Source organism: Hesperophylax consimilis, chromosome 28, assembly GCF_061612785.1.
Source record: "Hesperophylax consimilis isolate HC1 chromosome 28, BYU_Hcon_1.0, whole genome shotgun sequence".
Classification (NCBI taxonomy): domain Eukaryota; kingdom Metazoa; phylum Arthropoda; class Insecta; order Trichoptera; family Limnephilidae; genus Hesperophylax; species Hesperophylax consimilis.
The window spans coordinates 8,467,440-8,480,840 of NC_142863.1; the positions used below are offsets into that span (position 1 = coordinate 8,467,440).

The 13,401-nt window shown below is 32.4% G+C and overlaps 1 protein-coding gene across 1 annotated transcript in view; it reads left to right on the forward strand.

The window, feature by feature from the left end:
* The window catches only part of iav (transient receptor potential cation channel subfamily V iav), a 62,323-nt gene extending 57,571 nt beyond the window's left edge, over positions 1-4,752 (forward strand). Inside the window, exons 19-20 of the mRNA XM_089648951.1 lie at positions 3,469-3,610; positions 4,536-4,752. Of these exons, the coding sequence (XP_089505077.1) occupies positions 3,469-3,610; positions 4,536-4,752 (359 nt within the window). The remainder of the gene's footprint in view (positions 1-3,468; positions 3,611-4,535) is intronic.
* The last annotated feature ends 8,649 nt before the right edge of the window (positions 4,753-13,401 follow it).

Below are 13,401 nucleotides of genomic sequence, written 5' to 3' on the forward strand. Positions count from 1 at the left end.
CATAAAAAATCATATACAATACTCTATAAAGGAAATCACAATAACTCACTCAAATTGTCTTAAACTTGAAATAGAAAATAGCGTTACTGTTCTAACTATATACCGATCACCGAGCACTTCCAATATAACACCATTTTTAAACTCGCTTAATCAGTTTCTGGCATGTATTAGAGATCATGAAAATGTTCTAATTATTGGTGACCTAAATATTAATATTATAAATACAATGCATCCCCAAGCAAACGATTACATAAATTTATTAACTCTTCAAGGATTTATCCCAGCTATTACAGCCCCTACTCGTGTCTCAGAGTTATCCGCCAGTTGCATAGACCACGTCTTTGTCAAATGTAAGCTAAATATCAAATCTCTCATATATCAGTGCACTGTGACAGATCACTACGCTACTATCACCTCCATTTCTCATAAAATTCAAAAATTACCAGCATCCACTATACAACTAAAGAAAATTTCTTATGACACTCTCTTCAAACTGGTTTCCAATGAAAACTGGTCAAATTTCTACAAAATTAGCGATCCAAACTTAGCGTGTGAATCTCTCATCAACATCCTACATAAGCATCTGAAAAATGCCACATCCCACACACACAACAATCAAAGTAGTCGTACAATTAAACTAAAACCTTGGATAACTACTGGTATTTTACACTGTATCCGCAAACGTGATAAACTTCATAAATATTGTAAAAATAACCCCACTGATTACGAATCTCTCTTATTTTATAAAAGATACAGAAATGCCTTTAAAAAAATAACCTGTACGGCCAGAGAAGATTATTATAGGAAACAGATAGAGGAAGCTGCGAATGATAATAAAAAAATCTGGAACATTGTCAAAGAAATATGCTACACCGACAAAATTACCACACCCATAAATAAAATAACCATCACAAATAAAACACTAAATGCAACCGAAAATTCAGAAACAATCGCAAATCACTTCAACCAATTCTTCTCTACAATCGGATCGGATCTAGCAAATAATATTTTAAAAAGAAATAGCAAGTCTGAAAATAATCTTGCAAATACTATCTTTCTCGATAATCTGAGTTATGACCCTTTCAATCTTACACTAACAACAGAACAAGAAATCAATGAAATCATCAATTCACTCAAAAATACACACTCCACGGGAGTTGACAATATATCCACTAAACTAATTAAACACCTTAAACCAATCATTGCTAAGCCCCTTGTATACATCACAAATCTAAGTTTTCGAACTGGCCTTTTCCCAAACACTCTAAAACATTCAACAATTATTCTTATCTTTAAATCAGGGGACAGATCAATCGTCAATAACTATAGACCAATATCTCTACTGAGTCCAATCTCTAAAATAATCGAAAAAACAGTAAAACAAAGGCTCTACAAGTTTCTCGAAGAAAATAAAATCCTGTCAAAAAACCAATACGGCTTCCGCAAAGGTCTTAGTGCATCAGATGCAATTGCAGCTTTTACTAAATTAATTTCTGATAACCTCGATAAAAGTCGCAAGCCCCTCGCTGTATTCTTGGATCTGGCTAAAGCCTTTGACACTGTATCTCACCGCATACTTTTGAAAAAACTCTCACAGATAGGAATAAAAGGTGTTCCTCTTAAATGGTTTGAGAGCTATCTAACAAATAGGTCCCAGTCAACTATTATTAACTCCGCTAAAGAGTATAGAAGTACAAGCTTGCCAATCACATATGGCGTGCCCCAAGGCAGTGTGTTGGGCCCACTTCTGTTTCTAATATACATTAACTCGTTATGCAATTTGGATACTGGTGGCACTATAATATCTTTTGCCGATGATACGGTTATCATATTTGCAGATGAAAATTTGAATTCAACATTTGAAAAAGCAAATCATGGTATAAATGAAATAAAACACTGGTTAGATTCCAACCTCCTCACTCTAAATATTGAGAAAACTAAATACTTACTTTTTTCCATACGCAAACCTAATCTCCCTCAAAACTATCATAAACTTACCATACATTCATGTTCACAGAACTTCAACATGGCTACATCACCTCACAAAAATTGTTCATGCGATAACCTTATAATATCAAACGAAATTAAGTACTTGGGGGTCATTATAGACAATCAACTGCGATGGGAGGCCCATATAAATTCTACAACAAAAAGGCTTCGCAAATTATGCTACATTTTCTACTCTCTCAGATCTATCCTTAACCTACAAACACTAAGATGTGTATACTTTGCACTTTTTCAATCAATTACTACATATGGTATAGTGGGATGGGGAGGTTGTGCAAAAACGATTCTTCATCCCATGGTTTTAATTCAAAAACTGTTACTAAGGATAATATTCAAATGTAAGCCAACAAACCCATCAGAACCACTTTTTAGAAAACTCAGAATATTAGATATTCGACAATTATATGTTAAGACCATTCTCATATACATACGGAAAAATGACTTGGTGAATAAAACACAACAAAAAATTAACACCCGTTACTCGTCACACCTAAAATGTAAAATTCCACAAACGAAAACAGCTTTCGCCCAGCGGCAGTTTTCTTATATTGCTCCCAAAATATTCAACTCGCTGAGTATTGATATCAGAAAATCAAAAACTCACAATTTGTATGTCATAAGTGTTCAAAATTGGTTATTTATAAAGGGAAGGAACTTTTTCAAGGAATGCCTGCCATCATTAAATTAAGCTCATTTTCTTTATTAGTCATTTTTGTTTTTCATTCAATTCTGTAAAGAAAAAAGTTTAATAATTAATTAATTAATCTTTATTTTCATTATTTCAACAAGTTCATTTTCATAATTTCTACTTTATTTTCATTATTTTAACAAGTAAAGTAACCTATTTATTTGCTGATTGTGTTCATTTTATCTCATTAATATCAACAGTTTAAAATACGGTTGATATACACTTGAGCAATCTACTGAACTGGGAACCAGTAAAAGTGTCACCTATTATACACATACATTACATGTAAGAAAAAAAATACTTAGATTAACAAGTTATCAAATATTACATTTATATAATTATATAAACCTATGTATATAAATTTCGACTACCATAATACGGGCGTGTGTCTAGTGTGGTAGTCGAAAAGCATGTAAAAACTGTACACATTAATATTTCATGAATAAAGAAAAAAAAAAAAAAAAAAAAAAAAAAAAAAAACTACTGTATACCACAATGTTACTGTTAAAAAACTACATTACATCGACTTAAATTCAATTCGTATCTCGTTCCGGTGCAGAGATATTGCGTTAAGTATTCCTCAGGCATCCCCGACTTATTCATGCATTCAAACCCTCTCGACACTAATCAGAAAAAACTTTGAAATTTCCATCGATATCGGTCGACTATTTTCAAGTTTAGCGAGCACAAACATCCGCAGACTGAATTTATATATATTAAGATTAGTCAGCTATCAATGGACTTGAGATTATAATAATTAAAATTTATTTTAGGTGAAGGATCTGGGATAGAAGTGGAGAGTGGTAACAACGAACATGCGGAGCATTTTAGGGAGGAAAAAACCTTTAGCAAGGATAAAAGGAAAATTGAAAAGAGAAAAACTAGGACCCGTCCAAAAACTGCTCGTCATAATAGGTAAGTACACACCACATGTTAGAACATTATTATTCTTCTTCATACAAGTCAAAAATGTGTATATTGTTGGTATACCTTGACGAAGTCAAAATCGCTTGACAAAGGGACTCTAGAAACGTTCGATTTCAAGCACAAAACTGGTTTTTATTTATTTTGTAAATAATTTTATAAGAAAGCAAAAAATTTAATCAAACTGTCACAGATAGTTTTAGCTATAATACTGTATTTTTTTAAAGTTGTTTCCTTTACGCATTCATACATATCTTTTAAGGCGAAGCTTAATGCTAAATCAGTATTTTGTATTAATGTTTATAACGAATTGGTGTACATTATGAATACCAAAAAATATGCTTTAAATAAATTGAAGGTTTTCCTATCGTTTCGCTTGAGTAGAATACAAATAAAAAATAAATTACTCAATAAAAAATATAAATGTAAACTACTAAAAAATATATTTTTTTAATACCAGTTCGTAATTACATATGTATATCTATTATCTACGCATAAAATTTGCTTAAATTAGAGTCTTTCTTGTAGCATAATGTGCCTGTTATCTTTTAAATCCTCTTCAAAAATTTGAGGGGTGAGTATGGATAACACGTCTGCTCTAGGTCACTCCAAGTGGCTAGCTATGGCCGGTGACGTAGCAGGAGTGCCCGGATTCTTCCAGGTCTTGGCGGCGGATGCATCTGCCTGCCGATTGAGTTGACTGCAGATCGGAAGAAGCCAGTTGATGGAGAACCGTTGACCTCTCCAGCCTGTCTCTCGACCCATCCAAATGGTTGCAAGAAAATCAGAACAACCTGTAGAGAATTACAGACTTACTAAGTAAACATGTTTTAAATTTAACACAACAGATAACTGTTGTGTATGATTCTTGTTCTTTATGGTGTAACCTGCAAACCATTAAATTTTACCATTACAGGGTGGCCCCGATGGTTTATGTAAATGACGAGACGGTCACAACCAAGTCAGCAATGAAGAAGAGGGGAAAGTCTGCCCATCACACCAAGCGACTGGACTGGAAGAGGCCTGACACGGAGCCCCAATCTCCGCCCGACCCTCTGGAAAACTGGTCCACAGCTGGACTTGCCTCCATGAACTCGCTGCTATCGTGGGAGAACGAGTCTGATGGTTATTGAAAATATGACACTGAGAACTATATTGAATTTACAAGTGTCGAAATTGTGACATTAACCTTCTTAGTCTCAGACACCTAGACTGTACTAAACGCCTCACAGCAAACTTGGATGTATTATAATATAAAAGAAAATGACATGAGAAAAGTCCATTAGAGGAATCTTTTGTCATTCGCATATAATTAACCATCTAACATATTCATTAATTTGTAAAACATTTAGGTTTTTTTAAGCTGAGATCATGCGTGTTAAGAACTCTTATGAATCTTGATGGGTGTTGAAAATGTGACCCAAAGATCTTTAAAGTATCTAACGGTTGCCAAAAGTGTGACCCAAAGATCTTTAAAGTATCTGATGAATGTTTAAAGTGTGACCCAAAGATATAGAAAGTTTCTGATGGATGTTTAAAGTGTGACCCAAAGATCTTTAAAGTATCTGATGGATGTTTAAAGTGTGACCCAAAGATCTAGAAAGTTTCTGATGAGTGTAGAAAGTATGTAAGTGTAACAATGATCCAACGATCTCTGAGATATCTGACGGGTGTTGAATGTATGACGCAAAGACCTTTAAACTATCTAACGGATGTCAAAAGTATGACCCAAAGATCTAGAATGTTTCTGATGAGCGTAGAAAGTTTGTAAGTGTAACAATGATCCAACAATCTATAAGGTATCTGACGGGTGTTGAATGTATGACGCAAAGACCTTTAAAGTTTCTAACGGATGTTAAAAGTATGACCCAAAGATCTCTCGGTTTCTGACGGGTGTTGAAAGCATGACCCAAAGATCTATAAATTATCTGACACAAATATCTATAAAGTGTCTGACGGCTGTTGAAAGTATGACCCAAAGATTTAGAATATATCTGATGGGGGTAGAAAGTGTGTAAGTGTAACAATCACCCAAGCATCTAAAATTTATCTGACGAGTGTTGAAATTATGACCCAAATCTATAATTTATCTGACGGATGTTGAAAGTATGACCCAAAGAATCTATAGTACTTAAATCAAACAGGTATTGAAAGTATGACCCAAAGAAACTATAGTAAATCAAACCGGTATTAAAAGTATGAGATAGGAAGTTAACAAATCTTGAAGGTATTTAAATTATGACCCACAAATCTATAATGTATGCAGAGTGGGTATTGACATAGTGTGATGTTAAGAACTATAGATTTTGTGACCTTAGATCTATAATATATCTGAAGGGTGCATTACCTTAAAATCTTTAACGACCTAGCGTAAGTTACGCCAATTAAGTTAGAGAATCTATTTGCCAGGATTAAATTCAGTTAAATAGATTCAATTATTGTCAAGAGATTTGTTTTAATCAATTTATTGACAATAACTGTAATACATAGTACATATTTAGTTTAAGTAATTTATACAAAGTTCAACTTTGACATCATTTAGTGTCTATTGACAGGTGATCATTAATCCGCAGTGCAAAGAGGTTGGCTAAAACCAAATGTCTGACATTTTTCACTTTATATGTCATTTTAGGCAATGATTGGAATGCGGTTGTAGAACCTATAATAAGTCTAATAGGTATTGTGTAAATGTAACGCTAGGGCCCGGTATTTCAGTACATGCAGAAATGTTGTATAAGTCGGTTCAGATTATCAGGAAACCTATCCGATAACAACTAGAGAATGTAGATAACTCCCAAGCCGGGCTTAACATTTTTCTTGCCTTTTCAACAGAATCTATCCCACCACGCAGCACATTGTGACACAATGTTCATGCGTGGTTTAGGGAAACATCATGGATCATATCCACATACGGAAATAGCCGCAATGAATCACATATTAGACAGCTGCGTGTATAAATTCAAAAAGCAACTGAAATACCAGCCCTAAGAACCATAATAAATAGGTAATAATATGTAAAAATTAATTAGCGAGAGTTGTTTTCATTGAAAATTAAAATTGACCACTATTTTAAGTGTAAATTTAAATAAATTAACAAATTAATTCAATAATGGAACAGTACATAATAATATGGTATCTAACAGTCTTTGTAAGTTGATATATTTAATCAGTTATTATTTAAGTAAGTAGTTAGGTTACAGCATTGTGAGTTGATTTGATATGATTTTATTTTTTTTAATGAAAAACTAATAAGACAAGATTTTTATGCATAGCACAAAGGATAACAAATTATTATAAGCATAAATTACTCGCCTGAAATATCCATACAAATTGTAAAATATCTCCCGAGTAAAAATAAATGCCGCCGACGAGAATCGAACCCGCACCTTCCGATTTCCGGTCAGGTGCTCTGGATCACTGAGCCACGTCGGCTTATTCCCAACCCTCCAAATAATTCAATTTGTACAAGTACTTCAATCAACAATTACTGCTTATTATAAATTTTTTCACTTGTAAAAAAATTGTAAAAAGGACTACTAATTCGTAAGTGGACTTTATTTTCAAGGACCGAATGGTGATATTACAATGCGAGTTGCCTGTATACTATCAGATTCATTCATTGAAAAATCACAGAAAGGGATAGTATAACGTTGTCTCCTGCACTTAGCTCAAATTGGTTTGTTCTCCTTTCCCTTATTGGCTGTTCAATTAATTAAAATGTCTACGCGTTTAATTCATTTTACTTTTTATGAGAAAGTTATAAAATTTTATTTTATTTTAATTCCACTAATTAATGAAATAATTAAGATTTACCCCAAGTGTACTTAATAAATCATACAAATTTAATATGTATAAGATAATTAACTTAGCGAATAAGGTGCAAATTCGATTGGCGTTAACCAAATCGAAATCACATTTTCAAAAAATGCAAAGTTTTACAAAATCTGATCGAAGTAACAATGATAACGAATCCTTTGTTGTATCATCCACGGTCATAACTTTCATGATAAAAATCAACTCAAACTCAAACATGAACATGTGCAAAAATTTTCATGTCATTCTACATTTCCAGTGAAATGGTTTTTATTTAGTTATAAAAAATTACATTTTCGTATCTAGTACAAACTTCAACAACTTATTTCTATGACATTAAGGACACTTTACAATACACCTAAAACTTATTCTTTATAGTATTTAGGCATAACCAACGAAAAGCAGCAAAAGGCTTTTATCTTCTTTAACATCTGTTGGTAGCTCATTAAAAATCTTAAGCCCTTTAAAATAGTGATTATTTTGGGTTCCTGACAAATTTGATTTTGTCTAAAGTCTAAAATCTCCACAGTTTCTCAGTTTGGTTTCAAACTATTGGTTGTTTTAATAATAATGTACAGGGTTTTCCAATAAGAGGTGTTATTTTGAATAGCCCGCTATTTCGGTAGATGTTACTTTTGAAGCTGTCATTTTTTTACATTTGACAAGTAGAAACTACGCCATTAATAAAAATTGAACGATACACGCTTCAACAACGCATTGAAATTATTAAAATTCACTTGAGTGAATCAAATGCAAATCATCTTGAGTGATGAGGCCCATTTCCACCTCGGTGGCTTCGTCAACAAGCAAAATTGTCGCATCTGGGGCTCGGAAAACCCAAGAGTTATTATTGAAAAGCCTCTCTATCCTCAACGTGTGACTGTTTGGTGCGGTTTATGGTATTATTATTTCTTATTCATGTCCAGAGATTCTAAAATTTTACCCTAACAAATTTCACATATAAACAACTTGCACCAAATTTTGAATTTTCATATTTGTAACTAATAAGATTATAATAAAATATTGGTTAAAGAAAATGGAGCATTGCAGGAAAGTCTACAAAAAAAACTGACATCTCGCCATCTGAATTTGTGGAATTTACAGGCTATAAACCAGAGATGTGCAAAATGGGTACCCAAAACCATTTGAAATGCAAAATGGAAATGGGTCAAAAATTTTCCATTTGAAAATGCAAAATGCAAAATGGGTTTTAGAAAAGCATTTCAAATGCAAAATGCAAAATACCTATTTTCAAAATGCAATGAAAATGCAAAATGGTTTCTCAGGTTTCAATTAAAATAATTATAGAATTTTTAAACAATTTTGTCATTTAATAATGGACATCAATGTAGAACAAACATATTACATGATGGTAAATCCAAAAACACCACGACTACAGATTATGAAACCACAAAAAATTTGCGCGGGACTAATATTGCCAACGTAAAAACATAGAAACTGCTATCTAAGATTTAATATTACAGAGTCATGGCCCCATTTTCAGTATTTGAATCAGTATTTTTTGTAATGGTATCACTCAATTGCCAGGGCTTCTACCAGGGAGCAACTTGACAAATGGAAATTATCTCTCATAGCGAGGTTGAGGACCGACTGATATTTGGGCTTAAGAAAAAAAATTGAGTGGAGATAGTAGGAAGAATGTTGCAAAAGCATTTAAAATGGAAAATGCACTGAGAAAAGCATTTAAAATGCAAAATGCAAAATGGTTTTTAGAAAAGCATTTAAAATGCAAAATGGAAAATACCCATTTTGCATTTTGCATTTCCATTTGAAATGGATTTATTTGAAATAAAGCACATCTCTGCTGTAAACATAACAACAGCAGTTATTTGAAAAAATTTTGAATAATCGAAAAAAAAAATTTTAACCTCTCGGTTGCCGAAAAAAAAAATCTTTATAAATCTATTGAGATTGAAATTTTTTTGGGTACTACGAGTTACCGGACACCGTGTATAAAAAAGCTTTTGCATGAATTAGGTAATAAGTTGTATTTATTTCAAAGAATTTGTTTTAAGTATCAAAAAGCAGGTTAAATTCTTTCTGCAGAAATGGCTTTAAATACCCAATTGAAAATTGAGCATTTTAATATTGCGTAATTAATCTAGTAACCTGCCTTGAATTATTGTGTAAGTAGGTACTTATCATTTATTAATCATATTATTAATAAAAAATAATATTTGTTTATGAAACGATTGTTTTATTCGGTCAAAAACCAAGGTTCGTAATAGAGGTGGGTCCTATGAGTACTCTTCGTTACTGGGTACAATGAGTACAGGTACAAAAAAATACCTGTGACAAAATACTCAAAAGTATTGATTCAGAATAAGTAATTCTAATGAACTCGCATAAATTCTGCCCACATATTCCCCACAAATATTCTAGGGGAGCTTGATTCCCCGTTTTATTATTCGAAATCCGTGGGGGGGGGGTAGTTACAGAATTTCTGAAAAACATTATTCCCCACAAAAAAATTTCAAAATGAATACTCCCCACGAAATATTTGAAATCCATGGGGGGGGTTATTACAGAACTTCGCTGAAAAAATATTCCGCACAGGCAAAATCATCATATGTGATTCCCCACAATAATTTTTCATAATCCATGTGGGGGGGGGGGTAGCTACGGAATTCCATTTCGAAAAAATTACCCACATTTTTCCCGTCGCTAAATGTCAGATCGAATACTACCCATCAAGAAAATACCTATCATAAATACCTATCATAAATACCTACTAAAAATACCCAACAAAAATACTCATCAAAAATACCCATCGAAAATACCTATCAGAAATACCTACTAAAAATACCCATCAAAAATACCTACTGAAAATACCCATAAAAATACCCATTGAAAATACCTATCAAAAATACCTACTGAAAATACCCATCAAAAATACCTATTAAAAATACCTACCAAAAATACCTGGTAAAAATACCTAAATATTTAGTCCCGGTATAAAATACTCATGAGTATTTTGGAACCAGGTATTTTAGAGATCTGTCACAAGTACAAAGTATCGCATAGAAATACCCGGTACTTTTACTGGGTACGATAAATACGCCTCACCTCTAGTTCGTAACAAAAATATTTATGTACTTACCTGTATACATTTTCTACGACCCTCGGTCAAAAACCTCGTAAATAAACGGAATATCTAACCTGAATTAATACTGGCAGTTGTTGTAGAAATTTTTTGACGTTTGAAAACAAAACGGAACTAAAATAAAATCACTGTTCGTGTCTGTCTGTTTGTACGCTTAGTTCTTCTAAACTACGCAACGTATTTTTATAGGGTTTCCACTATAATTTAGAGAATTTCTTCCGAAAGGTCTATATATTAAATACATGCATATTATATTTATAGAAAGTAGAAAAAAGTCGATGTGTTGTAATCAAGTCGTTTATCTCTCAAGCTTTAGCCAGCGTTAGCAATGTAAGCGCCAGAAAAAATATTTTTACGACCTGATTACAAAAAATCGACTTTTCTCTACTTTCTGTAAATATAATGTGCATGTATTATATATATAAACCTTCCGGAAGAAATTCTCTAAATGATAGTGAAAACCCTATCAAAATCCGTTGCATAGTTTAAAAGAACTAATCGCGATAAACAGACAGACGCAGATAGCGACTTTGTTTCATACTATTTATATTTATGTATTTATTGACGCCCTATTGGGCTTTTAAGTACATACAAATTACAAATTTCATTTTTAGCAACAGTATAAAACAAACAATACAAAATCGAAATAAAATATAATGATTTCTCATACATTATTTACATTTAAAAAGTGGTGGACTAATTTGGCTTTATGTATTGAAGTTTAAATTAAATATGTCAGCGACATCACTTAGTTCATTGCCCAACCTATGTATTCTTTCTAACACAGAATTCGTAGCGAAGTTATTGTTGTAGAATAAAATATTCCGTCTAGTATATTTTGGAGGTATATGTAAAGATAGCAAGTTTATAGTGTCAGGGCAGTCTAACCTTGAATGAACAATTTTATACATATAATAAAAGAAGATCAAATATTTTTCGCCTTTCAGATAATTTCGATAAGTTAAGTTTACTGCGTAAATTGACATAATTGATTTCAATAATAGGAATACCAATTTTGAAATTAATAAAACGTAAAATTTTTTTTTTAATTTTTTCAATTTGTAAACAATGAGAGTTGAAATTAGGACACCAAATGGTTGCATTGTATTCAACCTGACTTCTAACCAGAGACGTGTATAGTAATTTTATAGTTTTTATGTTATTAAAGTCTTTAGCGATTCGATTTCGAGAATAAATCCAAGCATTTGTAATCCCTTACTGGTAATGCTATTAATGTGATTCAAGAAGCGTAATTTGGAGTCAAAGATAACTCAAATGTCATTGAAATAAGTCAATTATAGATAAAAAAAAAAACTCCAAAGTCATTTATAGATAAAAAAATATATTTATATTATGTTTATTTAATTATTTATATATACGCCTAAAAAGGCTTTTACATAAAAGTGATACATGATGCAGCGTACATAGGAGAATATCTGTATTATACAGGAGATACTGACAGTAAATAGATGTAATCCATTGTAAAGTAGGTAAAAAATACACAATTGTAAAATTGTGATTACAATAATATTGAGAAAATATTAAGAAATAATAAAAAAAAACTAAATATGAAGCAATATTAGTAAAACGTAAGAGTAACATAAAGAAATTACAACACTACATATTCATTACAGAAATTACAACACTATACATCCATCAAAGCGACATTGAATACGTTAGCAGAATCAGTAAGCGCCATCGTACACAAGCCACGACAGATGGACGTTCGGGCAACATAATCGCCAAATTCACCTCCCGCAAGAAGAAGGACGAATTCGTCGCAGCCATCAAAAAAAGAAAAGGAATCACTACCAAGGCCATCGGGATGGTTGGAGCTGACCAGAGGATCTTCATCAACGACCATCTCACGCGGAAGAATAAATCTATATTGAGGTGCGCTAAAGCATTTAAAAACGAACACAACTATCAGTTTTTATGGATAAGAAGTGCAAAAATCTACCTACGGAAAAACGAAACATCACCACCCATACACGTCTCATGCGAATTACAGCTAAAAAACCTTGTCTAACTACCATTGCAATGTTAAACCACCTATCCTCTGATAACTACTATTTTTTTCGTATTTTTTTTCATATTTTTTTCAATATCACCCTTTTTACATTAACCCCACATGCTAATAATTACACTAACTGCTCACTACTACATTCTATAATATACTCACTCACTTTAATTCATAATAATAGTGTGTTGTGCTTTGCTAAGCCCAGTGGACTCATGACTAATAACATAACTCTAGAATATAATATTCTTCAAATATATTCTACAGAAACCGAACATAATAATGTAATTACCGAAAATTCGCAATGCATGATTCATTAATAATTTTTTATCAAAATTCAAGAGGTTTGCGCTCGAAAACACAGGAATTTCATCAAAATATACTGCTCAATAATTATGACTTGATCTTCATTACGGAAAGTTGGTTGGTTGATAGTATCCGAGATGAGGAATTATTTGATAATCGCTATTCTGTTTACAGAAATGATAGAGATATACACCGCACTAGTAAATCAACTGGCGGAGGCGTACTCATAGGAATTAAAAAAGATTTTTTTGTTACCCCCCGCTCTTGGAAATCAGACGCTGAGGATATCTGGATAACTGTCAATACATCAAAATCGAATCGTCATTGTTATAATATTCATATGTGCTGCGTGTATTTACCTAGCGTCGGTCCAAAATTAACATCATCAGAAAGATTAGCATTATTTACTAGTCATACCAATACTATTTCTGACTTAACAATCCGTTTTCCCAATGACAAGTTTTTAATCATTGGCGACTATAACATGCCCAATATCGAATGGAATAATCAACAAATGCC